The following is a 23,697-nucleotide window of genomic DNA, read 5'->3' as shown; positions in this document are numbered from 1 at the left end:
AACATTGCTGCACAGGACTGTAAAGATGTTTGTGGAGGGAATATAAGTAAGCATCATGGTGTGGATACACAACCAGTGGAGCTGGAGCGGTTTCTGTGATACTAAAAGGCAGGAACAGTATGTGGCCTGTAACAGATATAAATGAAAATTATGTCAAAGGGGAATATTCAAAATATAGAAAAAATACGGAAATTGCCTAAGCAAGCATTGAAATCATCCCCCCCAAAAATGAATCAAAAATACATTACTCAATACAACTGTGTTACTATAGTAGAAGTGAGCCCCAGAATGAAATGAAGGTATGATTTAAAAAAAAAAGTAAAAACATTAAGAGCAAATGAGAGCAAGAAAATATAAGAAAAATGGAAGAAAATGGTCATAGAAGAAAAACAGCATTTCTGAAACATATTATGCATCTGCTAATCCTTCACATCCAGTTCAGAATATAAACACTGGAGACGGAGAGCTATCTATCCATAGAGGTGTTCTTACTGTACGCATCATCATCATCTATGTCCATTATTAAAGAGAAGTTGCTGGGTCAAATTTCATCCAGATTTTATGTTTGTAAAAATTGTTGGATTTTTTTTAATGCCAATGGAAACAATTTTATTTAAAGCAAATATCTGTCCCCCTATAGCGTTTGGATTTTAAATATTGTTGCATTGTGCTAGCCCAGTACCAGCAAGCATTCCAGCTGAATAGAACAATTGCTTTAATCACAGTTATTGTAGTTCACAAAGTTAAATACAATTATTAAAATTGAAAAGAAAGTATTCTGAGGTGCACAAGAACAATAGCTGGATGCCTGACTACACACACAAATCGTTTCGTGGCTCCTGTATGCTAGCACCTGGAGGAAAAACTGCTGGCTTAAACCTGAGACAGACTGCTGTGATGATGGTTGGATGGAAGAAATGTTGTCCTCCTCTTACATCAAAGGTATCTGGCCCTCTTTGTCAAAATCATGTGAAGTCTCAGAGACCTGCACAACTCATCAATAAGTCTAAATGATCAGGTAGAGCAAACGGTGAAAATACTCTTCTTCCACATCAGGTTTGCTAGGGAAATAGCACCTATATAAAGCATATAATCATATTGGTTGGCATGGATGACGATGTGTCACTATGACATGGGCATTTTGACATACTATGCCATTGTTTTCCCTTTAAAGGAGATAGGACTTGGGACGGGAGGGTGACAGGATAGGACAGGGCTCTGAGGTGACACTGAGCATTCACTCCCTCATGTGTTTAGCTGGGTAATTCTTGCTCACATGTCAGGATCTAACTGATCACCATAGGTGGGACAGGGGAGGAATTTTCCCTCAGTTTCAGATTGGCAGTGACCTTGGAGGGGTTTCTCCTTCCTCTGCATCTTGGGCTGACAGTCATTTGCCAGGATCATCTGGTTATTTCTCACTTAATTATTTTCATACCATTGCAGGGGCCTCAGGCATTGGTACACCTTTGTCCCTCCTACTCTCTGCCTGTGGCACATAGTCCCCTGTGGGCTGTTATACTTCTGTCTAATTTTAGTTGCTGGGTTTAGGGCGGGGTGCTACCTGGTGCTGGTGACTGATGAAACACAAGAGTTCAGACTAGATGATCTGCGGGTCCTCGCTGCCCTTAAACTCTGGCTCTAATTCCTTCCTCCTACACGGTAATCTGGTTCTGTAATCCACACTCCAGATAAGGTTACTGGAACTTGCTGTATTTGGGGCTGAAGATGCAAGCAGTGGAGGGGCTCCATATTATGCAGAATTCATCAGTCTGCCTCCTCTATGAACCAAAGCCACAGTGACTACCCCCCATTGTGTGTGATACCTCTATTGGCTACCATTCTGCTTCCATTACCAATTCAAGACCTTGATCCTGATTTTACAGTCATAAATCAGTAATGGACTAGCTACATGAGCAACTACATCTCAGTCTATGCCCAACCCCCACCCACGTCAGCTGTGCTCATGAGTAAGAGGTGATCTTCAACTGCTGTAAATGGACGTAGCTCCATCAAAGTTAATGGAGCTCTGCCATCCTACATCAAATGAGGACCTAGCACTATATTTATACATATCCCACACACAGCTCCCTATATCCAGGAAAGGGACATGAGCAGAAAGTTCTAGGAATTGCACAATGGCCTTCAGATCATGGATCTAATTCACCTGTGTAACAATTAGCTGCAGTGATGGATTCTATGCAAACCTTATGATAGATAAATCTGGAGTAAGTACATAAACTGGTTTAAAGTTAGACATAGAAGTTAAACAGAGTATAGTCTAACCCACTATATACAAAAGCACTTTTAATAGTTGCCGATTTATGTTACAAGGAAAAGTTTAAATCTATTTATCATACTTTAACTCTGTACTGAAAAGGGTTGAAAAATATATGCCAGTGTAAAAATCTTTAATAAAAACAGTACATTGGCTTGCGCAGAATCCATTTTTGTTGAGGTGGGGGACAATGTGTCACTGTGACATGGGCATTATGACAAGCTATGCTATTGTTTTTCTCCTAACAAAAATAGATGAAGAAACCTAATGTAAGCACCAGCCTTTATCAGATTCAGCGACGCCCAACTATATAAATATTGCAGAATGTTTTTACTGCAATTAGTTGATTACTTCAACTGGAAAGGTTAGTTGAACTGACACTTGCTCTTCTTCTCTCCACTCCCCATGATACGAGAGCAAAACAGCTTGGATGAGAAGGATATAGCCTCATGAAGGAGTCTATTCTTTCATAGGTGTGTGAGAGAGTTACCAGTGTAACTTTGACTAGGTCAAATTCATCCCTTGTATAACGTCACAAAGGGAAAGAAGTTACATCTCCGGGGTGAAGCTGATCATATAGTATGTTTTAGAAAGCGTTAGCTAAGACTGTGTGAAGGTTAGCTCCCCTCTAATACTGTAACCAGTGTCATTCATGGCACAATTTGATGCAATTTGTCCTTTTGAATGTAAAAAATGTGCAGTGACACAATAGTGTCACTTTTAGGCATGTGCACTCTGAATACTAAACAAACCCTAAGTTTCCTAGATGCTACTGCAAAGATCCAGCTGACCAATATTGTCTCATTGTTTCCTTCTCCTCCCCTGTCAGGCCTGTCTGTACCCATCTGTTGTCTGATACTTATACTGTATGCTCTTTGGGACAGGGACTGTCTTTTTGTTCGGTGTCTGTACAGCACCTAGGAGCATGGGGTCCTGGCCCACAACAAGGGCTCCTAGGCACTATGATAATACAAATGATAAATATATCCTGTGAGGTTTTTTTTAAAGATACCACCACATGGCATATGCTCTAGAGGTATACCTATATCTAAGTATTTATACCATGCTCATAAGCATCCTACCAAGTTTATCACAATCTGATATCACATGATCTAATTTTCTTCCTACTTGCCCAAGGGAGTCATGTTATTTATTTGTTTGGGGATTTTTTGGTCGTCTTCTCCTCTTGTCAGTTGCTTTGGCTGAGGCTGTGTGCAAACTGAATTGAAGAAGCAAATTTGACATTTTTCTCTGAATGGGGTTAAATTTTGATGATTCTCATTAAAATCAAAAGGGAGTTTCCGAGGTTGCCAAGAGGTTCTGGCTGCCAAGAAAGCACTGCTCTCAGGAGATTCATCCTCCGTGTTGATGACTTCATAGTTTCTGTGGAACATAACTGATGAGGGAAAATGCCCCCACAAGGGAAGAAAGGCACCTACATGGGTAGGGTGGGATTTTCAAAAGGACTTTGCGTTCTCCTAACTCAGCTACCTTCAACCGGAGCAGCATTAGGTGAACACGTTTTGAAAATTCCTCCCTTAAAGCCTCTCTCTTATTAGTGCTTGCAACATAAATACATAAGACAAAACAGAAAATAATGTTAGCTTTTACAATGCCATTTTGTGGCCTACAGCCAGAATATTTTCAGTCCTATTGCTATAGTCCTAGAATAAAGTGGGAGATAGAGAGTGCTTGGAATAAAATAACATTTGAGGACTGTCACTCTTGGTACGGATATGTTTTTCCAGCTAGATCTACACAGAGTAGGTGTAGGTTTGCCAGAACCTGGGAATGAGCAACTGAGAATGGATCACTTGATGAATGCCTGTTCTGTTCAGTCCCTCTGGGGCACTTAGCGCTAGCCACAGTCAGAGGACAGGATGCTGGGCTGGATGGACCTTTGGTCTGTGTGGCCCAGTGTGGCCATTCTTATGTGTATATGATGTATTTATTGTGTCCCTTGGAAATGGAAGATAGCACATTTTCTTCAAAGAAAATGTATGAAGCATGCCTGCCACTGGAGAGGGCAAGTTATATAGAGCATCGATGCCTTGCAGCAGTTGACCCTGCTGTGCCAGTGTCTACCATTTAAAAAAGAAGTCTTCCTCTCAACAGACTGAGGCAGCTCTGGATGTTGTTCCGTTACTGGGCTCAAGTGCTCACAAAAGCAGAAACAGTAGAAAAACCATCTTGCAAGAGGATTTTTTCCCCTGCCATCTGAATGCTTCTGAGAGGCATCTCTTCAGTTCTGATGAATGTGCACAATGTGAATGTTTTTATTCTAGGAATTAGAAGTGAGCAAACTGCAGATCTGGTAATTAAGGCAGTTTTTATTAATTCTTGCTTTAAACTATATCCTGTGAATTGTATACACTTGTTTTAGGCTGCAGCATGACTTCTATGACATTTTGTCAGCTATTTTCCTTAACGCTACTATTTGCTGGCAATTTTTTGTCACCAACAAATTGCTCCCAATTTTTACGTATTAAACAGGTCTTAACTTACTTATGAAGACAGGTATTATATAATGTAAGGAGGACAAATTGTTAACTGATTAAATGTCAAGACTTATGTGTTAAAATTTAGACAAGATCAAAAGTCACTGACACAAAGATGTAATTGCACCAGAGGAAGACCAATAAATTGATCAGATCCATGGTGTCTCAGCTGACCCTGATTGTGAACCAGATACTTTTTCTTTAAATTTAACAAATAGCAGGATGATTAAAGAAACATCTTCTGACTTACATATGTTGCGGCATTAAGTACATCTGCTGCAAGAAAAGTTAACAAGCAGAGAAAGATTTACCAAGAATTATGGCATGTTAGGGGAAAGTTCTTTAGAGGAAATTAGTAACCATTACCACCGGAGAGATTATCAATCCATTGAGTGAGATGGGAAGTTGTTGGACACATTTTTATTCTTGCCAGTTAATTTAGAGCTAATAAATAAAAACACCTGTTTTATTTCTCCTAAACCCCACAGCCAAATCTAGAAATGCCCAAAGGGATCCAATAATGGAAGACTGCCTATTGCCACCACTGTTGCTGTATACGTTCCAATACAAAGTACTGAGACAAAATGTGTTTGCTTCTCAGCCGTTGGCAGTTATCTTGGGAGAGACTTTTGTATATGGCATATTAAAACCACTCCAGCATACTTGCAATGTTTTCATTTATAAAGATGCAACACTCAAACAGATCTATGATGGTGTTACTAGGCTTTAGTTTAAACAGCGTAAGCACTCATGGTCAGCTTGTATCCAGCTGCACTGTCAGGGTGCATGGGGCCCGAGGAGCCCCTCTATCGCGTACATCCTGGATAGCACCAGAGTGCCCTGCTCCCTTCACAAGTCCCCTGGCATGCAAGTAACCCAAAAGGGGAATAAGATGAGCAGGAGGCAGGACTATGGCCCATTTCTAGAATTCATAATGCATAAGACTGACTCCTCCCCTCTTATTCATCTAACTGTGTGTCAAATCTGCAGTAGGGCTCTGTCCAGCCCAAGCACTTGGTGTACAAAACATTCTTAAGCTATTGCAAGGATGAGAGTGAGACAGCTGCTATGTGGAGTCTGGAGTTTATGCTTCTTGTTTAGTCTTTTCTTGATTTTGCTTCACCAAACCACAGCAAAAAGAAAACTGAAGTTTGTGTCTGTAGTAAGTATATGGCAGTGTTAATTTCACTATGTGAATGGAAGGAATTTTTTACAGGACCTGGGGTTTATTGTTCTTCTTGTGTTAGAAAGTGTTCCCCAGTGAGGGGGAGGGGGGGCAAATGTTTTGTAGACATTTAAATATTTCCTGAATAGTCAAGCTGTATTATCGCTTCCCATAGAAAAATAAACAAAGTCCCAAATTTTAAAGAACAGTTTGTAACTTTGCTTCCTTTTTGCAATCTCAGGTGATACTGAAGCAAGCGCCTTATTTGTGACATTAAATGATCATTGCAGAATGCCTCTTTTGAAGTTGTGAAATAGATGAGATGCCATAACTAGTGTTCACTTAGTGGAGAATTCCTCTTTGCCTTGGAACTAATTTATTGCTCTCAAGGGAAAGCAATGTCTCCCTTATGTGTAATCAAAAACAGATGTGTGCTGCATTGAATGAATAAACAAACAAACAGTCCAGATGCACTTCTGTTGCAAGTTGCCACAACTTGCGTTGGTTTGCAAGTTGCCCTGGTTACAGGAGGTCTGAATATGGCCTATGCTGGACATAGCACATGCATTTAAATCACTTACACTTTTTTTTAGATGTAATCTTAAATTTTATTTTATTTCTACTTTGATGATTCAGGGAAAGAATTAATTGTGTAATACTTAGTTTTAAAGTCATGTAACTAATAGGTATGTGTAGTCAAGTGAATTATACAGGATTATAACATGGAATGGAATGAAAAAGGACTTCAGGATAGAGTCAGAGTTTTCACAACTATCTTCCCTGAGTTTAGATTATGATACTTGCAATATTTGATATCTTCCTGCCTACACACTACTGTCTGAGAGGAACTTTTATCAAGAAAAATTTGACTGGTAGTTTTTTCACACGGATTGTCCAGCCTGCTTAATGTAGTGTGACCTATTCCTCCTATGTTATCCTGACCTCTCCAAAATAGATCTGGCATATGATATACAAGACTATTATACAACTTATACAGATTGCAAATGAAACCCTGAGCTAGCTACTTTTCAAATGCAGAGGAATAGAGTCACTATGCCGTGTAAAGTTCACAATCTAAAAAAATAAGTTACTGTAGGTCTGTGACTAGGGCTTCTAGGCACAATTGTAATACAAATATTTATTTATTATTAATAGATATTATAGACAATAAACACATGATAGATGTATTAGTACACAGCATATACAGCACTCACTATTAATGAAAACACTGATGGAATTGCAATAATTATTTCTAATAAAAAAGAAACAATTATGTTGAATGGAATTCAATCTATTTTGTCAGGTGTTTCGCCATAGTGATTATACTCCGTGTGAATCTTTTCCAACTGATAAACACAAGGAAAATGCATGGCCACAGGGATTTGGACAACTTACTAAGGTTTGTTGGCTTTACAGGGGCCCATATTGAAACAGAAATTGTCTTTCACATGCTAAAGTTTGAAAGGTGGTGGAACTGTATTTTGGCAAGCAATGACTCCGAAAAGGACTTAGAGGTCATGGTGAATAACCAACTGAACACAAGCTCCCGGTTTGATTCAGTAGTAAGAGAGCAAATGCAATCCTTGAATATATACGCAAGGGAATATTAAGTAGAAATAGGGAGGTGGTATTAACATTGTATACAGCATTAGTGAGACCATTACTGGAATCATGTGCGCAGTTCTGGTATTCATATTTTAAATGGCTGTTGATAAATTTGATAGGGTTCAGAAAAGAGCTACAAGAATGACTCAACATCTGAAAAAAATGCCTTCCAGAGACAAACTAAAAAAGCTCAGACTAGTTAGCTTAACAAAGAGGATGTTAAGAAGTGCCTTGATCAAAGGAGAACATTTCTGATGGCATGGAGCTCTTTAATCTAGGAGACAAAAGCATAACAAGACCCAGTGGTTGGAAACTGATGCTAGACAAATTCAGACAAGAAATAAGGAGTGAGTTGTTTACAGTGAGGGTAATAAACCATTGGGCTATCTTACATACAGATGTGACAGATTCTTCCTCATCTGAAGTCTTAAATCAGGAGTGCATGTCTTCTTAAAACAGATGCTTTAGCTCAGCCAAAAGATGTGCACTTAATTCAAAACCATGGGGTGAAATTCTATGGCCTGTGTTATACAGGTCAGACTGGATCATAATGGTGCCTTCTGCCCTTAAAATCTATGAAAGTTGGGGTCACATTTGCAGTACAGTCTTTCGTGCAGATAGTATCTACAGACGCTAATATTTCATCTGAAACAAAGTCAGCATTCTACCTCCATTCATTGAACAGGTGTTCAGGTGCTCAGCACTTTCCAGGATCAGGTCTTGAATTTCTATCTTTGTCTATTATGACAATGCAAACATCACAATACAAACAGATGCACTGCTGCCTTTTTAATCCAATTTACAGAAAACTGCATCTAACTAAACAAGAAATATGGGAACTCGTCCCTACCCCATCCTGCTCAGTTCAATAAGATATAAATTTCAAAGGCTAACTACAATTATGTAAATTGTATTTGTACACAATGTAGCTTAATCCCAAACAACCCCCCGCCCATTTTTTAAATGGCAACAAAATTAAATGTTGAAAGGACTATATTCATGCAACTCTAATGTTTCACAATTACAGTCAGAGTGAGGGAATCCAAAAGCTAAGGCTGTAACATCAATGTTAACACAGCCACTTTGCAGGATTTCCCCCCTTCCTACATGCCCACCCCCCTTATAAAAATATTTTAAGGTATTTTCTTAATTAGGATGTGAATAGTGTTTACTCATGTGAGTTGCCTGGTTAGCAGACCGAAGGTAGTAATAATAAATGAAATAATAATGGATTTATTTAGCTGCTTTCATCCACTATTATTATTATTAAAATGTATAATACCATGCTGAGGTTAAAAACTGTTGCATTTCCTGATTTTTGTGCTTATGACTATGCATCTTCAAATTGTATGACTATAGATGTACCGCATTTCATTATATATTACCGTATATGCGGGAAATGTTGCTTCTCTTGGATAGCTCAGATTCTATGCAGCATAAATGTTGAGATACCTAATAGACAAAGATTTAAAATAAATCAGATAGAAAGAGACGTGAGTAGGGGAAGCATGAGTGCCTAGCTAAGGTTCTTGCACATAAAGCAATCAGATGTGGTGTTTTCGGGTGGGTTTTCTTGGTTTTATTTTAAAAATATCCCAGGGCATCCTGTGTGGCCAGATCAAAAAGAAGGAAAATAACCTATAGCAATTATTTTATCTACTGCTCCCTCCTCTTTTTAAAGATCAGCTAAACCTGAATTACTCATCCACAGCTACCTTACATTGGCACTCATCAATATTGTTGCTTCCACAGCTTGGAATACAGCGGCAATATGAGCTTGGGCAATACATGCGGAAGAGATATAAACATTTCCTGAGTACCATATATAACCAGTTTGAGGCAAGTATCAGAATTAGCATGAAGGACTTTTTCTACATACTAATGGGACTTCCTTAAGACATGAGGGGTCTGATCCTGCCTGGTAACTTACACTGAAGTAAACAGCAGTTGAGGGTTCTCAGACTCCCTGAGGTTGTGGCCCAAAATTTTGTTCAAATTGACTCATTATAGAAAGATAACTGAAGAGTTAGTGCAGATAGATCTTCACTTCAGCTGTATATCAGGTTTGGCAAGAAATCAAATTACACAGAAAGTTGTGGTGTTTGGGTAAGCCTGAAAACGCCTGAAAAATATCGGTGTTGTATTTGGATTCCAATGAACACAGAGATCATTGCCTTAGGACCTCACTAATAGCAGCCTCACTTCAGATACTTCATCACTTCAGTGATGCAATAAGCCCTCCTGTGTAGGCCCACATCCTCCTTACCATGGACCTCAGCCACTGACAATGGGTGTCCACCTCTCTCCTGCTTATGAGAACCTCACAACTGGAAATTCCATAAGACACTATTAGAATCTCTTGGCTGCTCTCTATTTGTTATCTTTGTCTGTTTCATTTGGGGGTCCAGTAGCTCATCAGATCCATTGCTGCATCCCAAAAGCTAGCTGGCCAATTAGAGCCAGTTGAATTTTTTCCACTAGAATTTCTAATGGGGCTGCTATTACATTCCAGCTCACTATCCCCACCAATGTTTGTTCCTGCTCCAACTCACTGCTTCCTCTCTTCCTTACTATTCCAGATTTCCTTTTTGGCCTCAGTCCCTTTGGATGCCAACCCTCCCTTCCCATTTCCAGTTCCCTCCTTTCCCACTAAAAGTCAGACAATTAACAGGAGCAGGGTTCTGTTTGTGAACACTAAGAAATAATTCTTTCTATCCTTGCTCCAGATTTATGTCCAAAGCACAGATGCTGATCCAACTCTTATGAGTGCCCAGGCAAGTCTTGCTGGGCTGTATCCACTGGCGGGTAATCAGGTCTGGAACCCCAAAATTCTTTGGCAGCCAATCCCAGTTCACACTGTGCCAGTGTCACATGACAAGGTGAGTACAAACTGGGGACTTTCTGCTTCAGAAAGCCAAAATATGTGACAAAGAGTGAAGGAAGTGGATGAAAGTGACACTAAGCTAAGGCATCATACACTGAGAACTGATAGCGTGGGCAGCACCATTATGTTGAGATTCCTCAAGAAGAGAATTCCAATACACAGCCTTGTGCTTAATGAAAATAGAAAGATCTAAGTCTAAAATGTAAGGAAGTGAATTTGCCCACACTGTATGAGAACACAACTCAGAGCTGGTAACAGATTAACCCACTCTCTTGGCTTGCACAGATACTAAAAATAGCTTGCTCCACTTGAAAGCTGGGAGGAAAGTACATTTTTCCCCCACAATTCTTTAGGGCTGTGATTTTAAGTCTTTTCTGATCCATGACCCACAAAATGGCCAAAAGAATTGTCCCATGTCTCACCATATCCCACAGTGAGATTTGGAGTGTGGGATAATGTTTTAGCTATTTTGTCAATTGCTAGTTTTAAAAAAGTTGGGGTTGGTGCTGCTGAGGTTGAGGCTTGTGAGGTAAATAGATCATGCTACTCCTTTCCCTCTCTTCTCCTCCAGACCCACACAGTACTCCACTCTGGGAAGTGGGGAACACTTTTCCAAGGGGATGTGTTGAAGCCAGCTACACAGCCACTTGAAGTGCTGCTTCCCCTGCCCCAGAGCTGGGACTTGGGCAGGGAAGGGGGAAATATGGGCAATGTCAGGAAGGGAGCAAGGCAGGAGGAGTAGGGAGAAGAGAGTGAGCTGTTCCTTCCTTCCCTTTCTTAGACTCCCACTGAGTCCTACACACCTAGGAATTTTGCAGCTCTCAGTGGAGGTGCGCCCCACTGGTTGGGGACAGGTGGCCTAGAGCACTGGTATCAAATTCAGCAAAATGTCTCACATTTTTATCCAAGTGATTAGAGAGCCATACCCTGGCCATATAACATACACAAGTGAATCAAATTACTGTAAAACATTTCTGTCGCCCTTATTTAGCTTGACCACTGAATGCTGCTGTCAAGGTTCCTTCCCCACTCTGAACTCTAGGGTACAGATGTGGGGACCTGCATGAAAGACCCCCTAAGCTTATTCTTACCAGCTTAGGTTAAAAACTTCCTCAAGGTATAAACTTTGCCTTGTCCTTGAATCCTATGCTGCCACCACCAAGCGTGTTAAACAAAGAACAGGGAAAGAGCTCACTTGGAGACATCTCCCCCCCAAATATCCTCCCCAAGCCCTACAACCCCTTTCCTGGGGAAGGCTTGATAAAAATCCTCACCAATTTCCATAGATGAACACAGACCCAAACCTTTGGATTTTAAGAACAATGAAAAAGCAATCAGGTTCTTAAAAGAAGAATTTTAATTAAAGAAAAAGTAAAAGAATCACCTCTGTAAAATCAGGATGGTAAATACCTTACAGGGTAATCAGATTCAAAACACTAGGCAAAACCTTAAGTTACAAAAAGACACAAAAACAGGAATATACATTCCATTCAGCACAGCTTATTTACCAGCCTTTTAAACAAAAGGAAATCTAACAATTCTAGCTAGATTACTTACTAACTTAACAGAAGTTCTGAAGAGCATTCCTGACCTGGTCCCAGCAAAAGCATCACACACACAGACAGACAGACAGACAGACCGACCCTTTGTTCCCCTCCACTCCAGCTCTGGAAGTAACTTGTCTCCTCATTGGTCATTTTGGTCAGGTGCCAACAAGGTTATCTTAGCTTCTTAACCCTTTACAGGTGAAAGGGTTTTGCCTCTGGCCAGGATGGATTTTATAGTTCTGTATACAGAAAGGTGGTTACCCTTCCCTCTATATTTATGACAACTGCCCTGGTCTGATGCCCATTGTAGGTACTGTACTGCAGTCACTAGAAACTATGTTAATAAAAAAATTCTCATGAATAGGAAAATGTAAGAGTAGATGTGATTCCCCCTCTCATTATTTATTACATTTTAAATTACTATGAATATACAGCAGACTTGACTCCAGAAGTGTCTTTCTATTCAAAGAAAGTGTCCATCAATTACATCAAGAAAAGTCATATCTCTTCATTAACATATGGTTAGTTTTCAGGATGAAATGGCTCAAACAAGTAGATTTTTAAAGCAGTAGAAATACAGGTGTGCATATATCCAGGCTAATGATCTCTTCAATTCTCCAAGGTTTTATTTAAATCTCTTGTTTTAATTGTGCCACAAGTACTCCTTTTCTTTTTGCGAATACAGACTAACACGGCTGCTACTCTAAAACCTGTCATTATTCAAGGCACTGCATTTAGCCATATGGAGTAGAAATCTATCAACTTCATGATAAATCTCCTCACTGTATTTTCCACTGAATGCATCCAATGAAGTGAGCTGTAGCTCACGAAAGCTTATGCTCAAATAAATTTGTTAGTCTCTAAGGTGCCACAAGTACTCCTTTTCTTTTTGTTTTAATTGTGTGGCTACAAACAGTTTTATTAATTATTTTGTGAGAGAGGGCAAAACACATGTTAGAAGGAAAGATACTTGCCTCTTCATTGCAAATTAGTTGTAATTTTGGTTTTTACTATTTAAATTTAATGCCGATAATTTCAAATAAAAATTCTCAGATAATGCAAATACACATTTTTAGACCATATAATCTAAGCAGTCTTTAGCTTGTGGTGAGAGTAAACAAAGTTTTCAAAAATCTCTAAGACTGAACATTAGGGAAGAAATCACCCCTGTGCAGAAGGCCAGCAAAAGGCATAGGCACCATTTAAGCCCTATTTTGAAGGCTTAAGCAGTATATGAGCTTGCAACAGCCTTCTGCACAGGTGCGGATTTCACCTTGACTGATTATGTTCTAATTTTCAACCACAGCGTCTTTAAGCAGGGACTTCAATAAAGGTTTAATAGTTATATTACAGAAGTGAGTCCACAGGGCTATTATAGTTTACCTTGGCTAAAAGGCAGTGGGAAACAAACCAAAACCCCTGGTACAGTTTGGCTCAACTAGCACACACATGAAAAATGGAGTCTCTTGAGAGAACATTAAATAGCCAAATGGGAAACACCCTGCCTAACTAATCCATTGTATTTTTTATTTTAGTTGCTACACTTACCTTATCCAAACTGCCCACGATACAACGAACTTCAGAAAGAAACCTTTGCAACAAGGGCATTTCGAAGACACTTCAAACACTACAGGGTAAAGAACACAACATATTTTCAGTTGTGGAAAAAGTCTAATTAAAAACTGTCTGTAAGGGATTGTTCGACTCACCACTGGCAGTGATGCCTCCTGGTGGTTCTGGGGTTCAGCTCAGTCAGGCTGATGCCCCTGGCTGTGGTTATACCCAGTCTCCTAGGTTACCCTTGTCTCACTCCAGAAGCCACAGCATCTGCTTTCTGACTCAGTTGTCTGGCTAGGTCACTATTGTGGTTTGCTCTTCCAAGGGGAATGTATCAAGCAGTCTCAGGCAGTCTTCCACTTCACTGCCTCACAGTGCCACTCCTGCAATGACAGGCAGGGGAACCCAGGCCCACCCTCTACTCTGAGTTCCAACTCTGGGACCTTCTAAACAGCAGCCAAGGTGCATCCTCTGCCCCTTTCTGCCTTTCCCTGAGCTGCTTCCATATCTCCTGGCCTTCCCCACTTCTCTGGGTTTGCCAGTCTCTTCACTCCCTCCTCCCAGGGAGTAATTTGAGGCAAACTCATAACTGCAGACCCCTCAAACACATCTCCCTTCTCCCAGGGAATAACTGTAAACACCTTCCCAGCAGCTCCATCTGCTTCTAATTTCCTGTCTTTTGTAGAAGCCCCACATGTCCCTCTCAGGTGAGCTTCTCTCTAATTAGCTGCCTCCAGCCTAAAACTTCCCTATTTGCAGCCTAATTAACTTACTGGCCCCACCTGGCCCAATTCAGCTCTTGCAGGGCCAGTTTGGGGAGTACACTCCATCACACTGTCACTCATGACAGAATTAGCCAATGGTAGGTCACCAGAATGGAAATCAAGAGAGTTTGTTGTGATGTTCCCCTCTGGTGTTATCTGGACTGGTGATCTGCTAGGTCACTCCAATTCTTGACTCTGGGAGCCAGCCTTACCCTGTTCTGCTCTGAGAACCCCCCACTCCTGGGCTGTTCACGCACAGCCTTTAGCATGTAAACTGCTCGTTGGATTGTGCAACCGAATGACACTAGCCAATATCTCCGGTCTCAAACACAACCCTAGGAACGTCCATCTTGCAGTGCCCCGTTATGCCTGCTGGACGCTGCAAGTTCAATATGAGTTCGTCAATTTAACAAAGAAATTGATATGTGCCGGGCTTGTTATTCCAAGGGGAGTCTCTGACATGCTTCAAACTAAACGCACTGCTTCAGGTAGAATAAACAAACAGATTTATTAACTACAAAGATAGATATTAAGTGATTATAAGTTAAAGCATAACAAATCAGATTTGGTCAAATGAAATAAAAGCAAAACACATTCTAAGCTGATCTTAACACTTTCAATGCCCTTACAAACTTACATGCTTCTCACCACAGGCTGGCTTGTTCTTCAGCCAGGCTCTCCCCTTTGATCAGTGCTTCAGTCACTTGATGTGGTGTCTGTAGATGTAGGTGGAAGAGAGAGGAAGAGCATGGCAAACGTCTCTCCCTTTTATCATGTCCTTTCTTCCCTCTTGGCTTTGACCCCTGCCCCACTTCAGAGTCAGGTGAGCATTACCTCATCGCAGTCCCAAACTGACCAAACAAAGGGGAGTGACTCACTCTAGAGTCCAACAGATTCTTTTGTTGCTGTCTAGGCCAGCATCCTTTGTTCCTGTGAGTCTGGGCTGGGTTTGTCCCATACATGCCCTGATGAGGTGTGAACTGCCTCTCTACTCTTGGGGAGTTTTTGCCTGGGCTTACTTTGAGCCATGAGGGCACATTTTCAGCCTCACATTTTCAGCCTCATAATGTTATTGGTTGTAATTTCATATATATGAAATTACAACCTATAACATTACTGCAACAACAATTACTATAATATTACTATAACAACAATGCTCAGTACATCATGAGCCTTTTGAAGACACCTGACATGACAAACTTTATATTGGATACTACACAATCATATTATAACGATGAACATGGGGATGTAGGGTGTTCCCATGACGTACAGAACGTCACACTCATATATCTTCTTTTAACGCAGGTATTTCATTCCTACTAACATTAACAGGCCTAACTACCACATATTGGAAGGAGATTATACCCACTAACTGATTATGAAATTGTAAAACCTGCTAGGCTGGCCTATCTACACCAAATGACAGGTGCAATTTTAGTGAAGATAAACTCTTGGCCACCATGTATCAAAACTCCACCTATCACTTGGATTAGTGGAAATCTACAAAACAAAACTCAGCTCAGCTCCAGACCAACCTCTCCCTCTCTGCTCAGTCTCATATCCACAACGCCTCCTCTGACATCTCTCCCTGCATATGCTCCTCTGCTAGCTCAGATGACTCCTCCTCCTGCACAAAAATCTCCTCACTATTTTTTCTCATTGTCATGTTAGAAAATTCCCACCATTTCACTGCAGTCTCAAACACCTCTCTCTCCCCTTCATGTCTCGCATTCAGGTTGTTGCTCAAGTGTTTCACTTCTTTCACCACAACATCTCAGATGCCTCTCCCTTCCTCCACATCCCCACTATCAAAATCCTTACTGTGACTGGGTTAATCTTCTGTCAACTCCACTGCAACCTCCTGCTCTCTGGCCTTTCTGACTTCCACTTTCTAACCCTCAAGTCTAACCAAAACTTTGCTGTCAAACTATCATCTTCCACTGCTTTGACCATGTCACTCCTTCTTAGACTCTTCACTGGCTCTGCAACTTGGCACCACATTCAATCTACTCATATTTTACACAGTTCTGCCTCTGCTTACTGTTCACTTTTGTCTCCTGCCACTCTCCTGCTCAATAGATACTTTGAACTAGTTCTGCTTCCCCACATGGTCCTGTTTACCCCTTTCCCACAAAGTGCCTGGGTGCTTTTCCCCATGTTTCCTCAGACATCTGCAATCTCCTCCCTGATCCAGTAGGTTATGCAGCCTCCCTCTGCTCCTTCAGATCCCATCTCAAAATCCTTTTCTCCTTCTACGGTGTCCCACATTCCCACAACAATCTAAGAAGAAAAAAAGTCAACATTTTTAGAAGGGGAACTTGTGATGTATATATCCTATAGGACAAGCAACCTCAACCATGTTGTGTGTAAACTTCCTTTCCTCTTGCCTGTTGTCATCTCTCCCTGACTTGTAGGTTCACTGGAACAGCATCTGTCTTTATTCTTCCTATAACAATTGCAAATACTACTAAGGCGTTATATAGGAATGTCATAAATGAGCAAAACAAAAGCCTTTCATCATATTTAAAGTTTGCTGTTTTTGTCTTCCAGCCGTTTCTGAGATTTTTAGCAGTTCACACAGGATACCCATTGAAGAGGCTGAACACTGAAAGAATTATAAAAATATATGACACCTTACTATGTGAGGTAAAAGTATATAAGAAAATTCCCCTAAGATTCAATTCAGACATGCTACAGTACAAGAAGGATTGATGTACAAACTTCATCCTCTGCTGCTTGTGGTTAGAAAAAAGCTATACCTTTGCAAGGAATAGGTGTTTTAGAATGTCCAGAGCTAGGGATTCTTACCAGACCAGTTGCCTCAAATAAGTGACACGCATATCCTTCATCCAGTTCTATGCCAACATAGCTCTTTTTTTTTTTTTTGTTAACTTTCTTGTTGCCCTAAGTACCATTTAGAAAGTGTATCAGTCATATTATCGCCACAGTTCTGGAAGGGAAAAGATGAGGTAACTTTTAGACCCTCCGCTTGTCATATTATTTATACAGAACCATAAAGATGTGCAGCGTTTATACTAGTAAAAATACATGGATTGGCCCAGAAAATATAATCTTCCTCCTCAAAGATTTTAGAGTCAAATGGTGCAATCAGGTACAGTAATAATTAGGTACTAGCAAATGGAGTAGTGTGTGGATGGAAACATCTGTAAGATTCATTGAACAAGTGGGATTATGGCAGTAATTTGAAGGAGGCAGAAGGCTATTGGTGAATATGGTTTGGGAGGCTATTCTGAACATAGGGACTATGTCTTCCAGTGCAGGAGCAAACAAAAATTGAAAGGTCTTGCAATGTATGTTGTTGGTTGTTGTTTTGTTTGTTTGTTTTCTTTTATTTAAATACCTGTTTGGCATATTACCTAGAAGACTAAAGCAGTTTTAAAGTAGATTACATTGTGGATGCAAACTGCCCAATTGTATTATGCAATAAGTTGCCATCTGTCCTGAATTTTCCACGATAGTCCCAATTTTGCCAAGGCAATCCCACATGGGACATTTCCCAGATCTCTACATTAGTTCAATGACCCATGAAATGTCAGCGTAATGGGAAACTGCAACTTGAGCATGTTGCAGCAAGTCATCACCACATACCAGACAGAGATGTGCCAATGCAAGGGCACAATGCTGTACTGCAAACATCATGATGTTCTGAGACAGGAGTTTATTCCATCAGGTAAGCTTACAAGATTGCCCATTCTTGTCGGTCTCAGTGGCCCTTATGCCAGAGAGAATTTAACTAATTAGTAGAGTACTTCTTCCAGTGTTGGACTCTGAGTATGGGTCCTTCATGTTGCTCAATGGGGACTCCCACCACAAAAGCAACAACTCTACCAGCTGTGCAAAAAGAGTCTTGTTGTTAGCTGTTTTCATGCAGCCACAGTAAAGTCACCTCACTGTATTATTTATTATTGGTCACATGCCATTTGACTTCTAGGTAACTCCAAAGACACAGGCACTTGTTTGCCTGCAGCAATGCTATGAAACAATATTCACTTAGCATATCCTCTTCTTTCTAAACAAATCACGTTTGTTAAAGAAAGAAATAATACATTGTGACCTGAGCTGATTTAACCTGACATGATCCATTGTTTCCCCTGTTTAAACAAATCCTGTCAATAATTAGCAAGTCCTTGTCAGGACATAACAGGTAGTATGGAAGCAGGTAGTTCTGAGAATGCTCCCACTGTTTAGCTCACTTAAATTGTCACACTTTGATAAGGGTACACTATGTTATGACAAAATAGACTGGTTTTGTTAAACAGGAATTCAGTTCAGTACAAATCTGGAGCATTGTGTGCATTTCCTACCTCTTCACAGTGGTAGCCTTTAACATATCTGACTCCAGCCCCAGAGGCAAACATAGCCTCATTCTACTTTGTTTTGGGGACTGAGGCAACATCTGTAAGAGTTGGTGTAAAATGGGCCAGAACTCCCCAACCCTCACCAGATGTTAGGTTGTTCCAAATCCAGATATAAATGTGGCAGTTTGAGCCATTCTCTGGCTCACTGATTTCTCAGAGCTGCCAAGCCAAAAAGTCTTGACTGCCATGTAAGTTTTGCTTGAATAGGGGTTTCCGGATGTGGCCCAGGAACTTGCTGACAATAGAAAATTTTCACTAAGACACAAGATTCATCCTTAATAACTTTTGATGATTATCATCCCACTACACATGCAGCCATTTTTGTATATCCCTCCCTATTAGTGCTGCGCCACCTCCTAGTCTTCATGAATACTGTCATCTCTTCTTACCCTTTAAAAGTTGCTGTCTTTGAGCAATATATTGATATAAATGAGAGTTCCACCACCACCCAAGTGCAGCGTCTGGTCCTTAGTTTAATATAAAATAAAGAGAAATCTTTAATTTGGTCAAACATTCAGGATTTGTATCTGAATGTACCAGAGCATTGCTGTTGGCAACAATACAAAAGGAAGCAACACAATCTGGTAGAAATCAGTGAGAAAATCATTGTTTTCTTTCTTTGCTGTAGGAGATCAACAATTACACTTTACCATCATGGGCCACTCATGGTGTCAGGACTAAGCTTCTAAAGCTCACAGAACTGCTGCTACGAGCAGAATTTGGGCTCCACAAACAAAAACAGAAGTCCCGACTCCAGGGAGGTAAGCAAAAATACTTAATTCTAAATGGGGTGAGAGTGTGATGGGAAAACAGAGTGGAAAGGGTGTACAGTCAACATTGGAATTCATACCATATTTAGAACTATGGAAGCTGCTATATACACATATATTACAAGGTGATCACCATCTATTCTCATTTGCACCCATGGAAATCAGGAAGTTACAATGGAGTTACACTAAAGAGAGGGCCAGACTCACCAGTACACGCTGGCTTCTTTGCACTACTCTTGTGAACCAACCAGTTAAACCAGTTTATGGCTGCTTTCAGCCACTGGGATCTACCAATGAATCTGGCCCTAAAATTGGTGCATGTGGGAACACAATCAGGCCCATTATTTATAAAAAGATTGGGTCAGATGCATCAGAACATTTCAAAAAGTAGCTATTAACCCATGTTAACTAATCTACCATGTGTTTAAGCACTTCCTCGTGTTAAGAATATCAGCACAAGTTCCCTATACCATTATTGTTACTATTGCCCTATTTTCTTCTAGGTGTTCTTTTAAAAGATATTCTGAAACATCTCTCGACTGCCAGAAAGCCTTCCAACCAGCGAAAGATAATTATCTATTCTGGAGTGAGTAATTTTTTTTCTTTTATGTTGGATTTTTGAAGTTGTCAACTATAGTAAAAGACATGGGACTTCATTTCCTGCATCTAACAACAGTTACACTGGGTTTTCTTTCTTCTGTGGCTAGCTTTAACCATTTCATAATGATTTACTTAGGAAAATTTAGCTCAGGTACATACAGCATCGCATTTCCCAGTCCAGCCTAGTGGCTTACTTCATTCTTAAGCTGTTTTGATTGTTTAGTAAAGAAATCAAAAGGCTTGTCCAAGGTCTTGCACTGATCCAAAAGGACTTCCTTGATCTAGAAACCAGCCTACTGCTGCTTTTTTAAAAATTAAATGTAGTGATTTTAAAAGGTGTTGGACTGGCTGTCTTAGATACTGAGGTTTTCTATTTTTGCACGGAACATGCACCTTCTCCCAGTGAACAGGGAGAGTCCTGGATTACTGATGGCAAAAACTATTTATAGCCCAGTTAGGTTGTCAGATGTTGGACCTTAGGACCAAATTCTTTCAAATCTGACCTCTAATTCTAGATGCCCAACTGGAGAAAGCTTGAGCCCGACTGTAAGAAGACCAGAATACTCCCAACTCCCATTCACTTTCACTAGAGTCGCAAGTGCTCAGGTCTTCTGATGCAAGATGTCTCAGGTTGAACATTCAGAATTAGAGGACACATTTGAAAGCGTTTGGCCTAACAACTGAGGTACTCAAAATTGAAGGCCACTTTTAAAATTTAGGCCTAAGTCTACCATTGGATTGGAACTGATAATTGCCAGTCCTGGACCTCAGGACAGCATGATTCTGGGCAAATTGATATATATTTGGGATGAAAAAGAAGGAAACGTTTATGTGGCAGGTTGTTATTGTTATTTTTAATGGCAACTGTTTGAACCTGCTCTGAGATTTGGAATATGAGTAGTAGTCCCGGAAGGCTGATATAGATGCATTTTATCACATAGGTATCTCCGCTCCAGGAGAGATGTATTTATTTCTGGAAAAAAGCTAACTTTTTTCAAAGCTATCTTAAAATAAGAATAATCAAGGATACAGAGATCAGAGGCCAAGTACCTATTAACAGAGTTGTGCAAGTAAAGTGAACTCTGAAGCTGAACTGGTGGAGAAATTATCAAATGTTTGCTCAGTAATGATCACATCATTCTCAGGAACTCTTTAATGGGAGTGATTCTTCTGTTTACAGCACGCTGCTACCATTGTTGCCTTACAGATGGCACTCAATGTTTTCAATGGAAAACTCCCTCCATACAGTGCCTGCCATTTTTTTGAACTTTACCAGGAAAAGGATGGGTAAGTATCTGGATAAAGCTGTGTTACTGAAATGTACTTTTTAAAAACCAACTTACTGAAGCCCCAAAGTATTTTATAAATAAAACTGGTTTTGACGGCCAAAATTGAGCTGCCTGGACACATTGGGCCTTAAATAATAATAGGGACCAATTAGCTTAATTATTATAATCTGAGTGACTTTAGTGCTTGTGAAAGGCACCAGGTTCACAGCCCTGGAGCCTGAAGTCTCTCCCTACAGTATAAGCTTCCCCACCAGTGAGTTTCAACCCTGTTCTAGGACCACCTCCAGTGGTGAGAGGTTTTACTCAGCTCCTACTGCTACTCAGTCCTCTGACTCTCCATTGAGAGTGGATCTGTAGAGTTGAGGATCCCCAGGTCCCTTCAGCTCCCAAATTCCCCCTCCATGCTGGGGACACAGGGAACCCTTGTGGAGCAGAGCAACATAACACCCTCCTCTGGCTCACAACACTCTTTTCACTGTGAAATCACACAATTCTGGTGCCTCAGGCTGAAGGAACAGCTTTTTCCAGACCATGACTAGTGCTAGTTCAGGGATACTAGATGCCATACAAAATGGCTGGACACCAGGTGGGATTGTCAAATGCATATAACAGGACTTAGAAGCATAAGGAGTTGGGCATCTAACTCCCTTGGGTCCTTTTGAAAATCCCACCCCCATGAAAAATGCCCTAACAATAAGGTCAAGTAGAGAACATACAAATCTTCCAAGGAAAGATGGTGAAGTTTCAAAATAAGTTGTTAAAATTAGACTGGACAAAACACCTTGAGAATGTACAGGAAAGCCGGTCATGTCAGCGCAGGAAAATAGCTTAGATGATGGGTTACCTCGGGAGGTGGTAGAATCTCCTTCCTTAGAGGTTTTTAAGGTCAGGTTTGACAAAGCCCTGGCTGGGATGATTTAGTTGGGGATTGGTCCTGCTTTGAGCAGGAGGTTGGACTAGATGACCTCCTGAGGTCCCTTCCAACCCTGATAGCTATGATTCTATGATCTAATGCCAGTAAATCCTTTTGATTCTCAATATCTACATACAAAGGCAGATTTAAATGTTAGAGTATAGGACAAAATTGACTCATGCTGTGTTACAGCACAGGTGAAGTTGATCCATAATGTTTTACAGACATTTATGTATCAATATTTCATTTAGACCTTGTTAAAATGGTGAAATCCACCCCTCCAGGCTACCCCTGACACCCTTACTAACAGGAGGGCACATGGACTGCAAGTTCCTGTCTCTTATAATAAAGCACTGTTTCTCTTAATAATTCATTCCATTTGGCACTTTTTATAAAGAGTTAGACAAAGTGTGTCAAACTTGTCCTTGGTGTAACTGCATTTAATAGGGTCCAAACACTGCAACTTCAAAGAAGGCGTACCTAATTTTACTTTTATTTGTGTGCTGGGACTCAGGCAACACACCATTGAAATGTACTATCGGAATCACTCTTTGAAAGATCCCCACCCGCTCACTCTGCCAGGCTGCAAATTTCGCTGTCCTATCGAGCAATTTAATCAGCTACTTTCGTCAGTCATAGTGCACCACTGGACAGAAGAATGCAGGATGTAGGGCATAAACAAGGTAAATGTGGTGCTGCTAAATGTTGTGTGTGCGTGTGTCATCCTAAATGTGTGGCAAGAGCAGATACAGCCCTGACTACACAGAACTTTGAAACGGCAATATTTTTGTAAAGGTTTGATCTGAAATGAATGGCAATCCAGATCCATTAAGACAATTTTCCTCCTACCTCTCTATGGATGCATATGCCCGGCCAACCACAAATCTAAACTGCTCTTCTGGTGGAAGAAAAATTCAGGTTAAATCTACCTTGCAACCAAGGGTGTAACTTGCAGCTTGTGTAAACATACCTGCGCTAGCTTTAGGATAGCTAGCTTGCTAAAAATAGCAGTGAGGACATGGCGGCACAGGCTTCAGTGCGAGTACATAGCTGATGCAGGCTAGATAAGTTTGTACGGCCTGTGCTGAAGCCATGTCCTCACTGTTATTTTTAGTGAGCTAGCTAGATTAAAACTACCATATGTACTTCTCAATGAGCCCCAAATTGCATCCCCAGTTGCATTGTAGATGTAGCCTCAGAATGAAATCAAGTATTATTATATGACTGAAACATTGTAGGATACTATTTTTTTTATTTTATTTTAGCATAGTCAAAAAGACATTTAAGTTACTAAAATGAGACAACAGGAGTTGGAAAGATATCTCAAAGGACTGAGCTATGTCAAATCTCCCAATCTTCTGTACATGGAAATATACCTCTCAGCTGATTGGCAAGTCCATGCCAAGTCCTTTGATTTTTCAGAGATATCCGTATTTGGGAGGGGCAGG

The 23,697-nt window shown here is 40.5% G+C and overlaps 1 protein-coding gene across 1 annotated transcript; it reads left to right on the top strand.

Annotated features, from left to right (window-relative positions):
• Positions 1 to 5,824: 5,824 nt before the first annotated feature.
• LOC144260177 (prostatic acid phosphatase-like) lies at positions 5,825 to 22,920 on the top strand. Its single transcript, XM_077808733.1, has 10 exons — positions 5,825 to 5,938; positions 7,245 to 7,340; positions 9,299 to 9,385; positions 10,273 to 10,425; positions 13,513 to 13,611; positions 16,849 to 16,944; positions 19,306 to 19,438; positions 19,951 to 20,033; positions 21,228 to 21,334; positions 22,764 to 22,920. Exons 1-10 carry the CDS (start codon positions 5,825 to 5,827, stop codon positions 22,918 to 22,920), a joined length of 1,125 nt encoding a protein of 374 aa, XP_077664859.1.
• The last annotated feature ends 777 nt before the right edge of the window (positions 22,921 to 23,697 follow it).

The sequence above is a fragment of the Eretmochelys imbricata genome, chromosome 2, assembly GCF_965152235.1.
Source record: "Eretmochelys imbricata isolate rEreImb1 chromosome 2, rEreImb1.hap1, whole genome shotgun sequence".
NCBI lineage: Eukaryota > Metazoa > Chordata > Testudines > Cheloniidae > Eretmochelys > Eretmochelys imbricata.
This window is presented reverse-complemented; position numbering and strand designations above follow the sequence as displayed.

Excerpts from the sequence above, each read along its gene's own strand:
- LOC144260177 (XM_077808733.1), top strand. The coding sequence starts at position 5,825 with ATGAGAGTGAGACAGCTGCTATGTGGAGTCTGGAGTTTATGCTTCTTG. Across the intron at positions 7,341-9,298 it reads GATTTGGACAACTTACTAAG|CTTGGAATACAGCGGCAATA; the intron begins GTTTGTTGGCTT and ends TTGCTTCCACAG. Across the intron at positions 9,386-10,272 it reads CCATATATAACCAGTTTGAG|ATTTATGTCCAAAGCACAGA; the intron begins GCAAGTATCAGA and ends TCCTTGCTCCAG.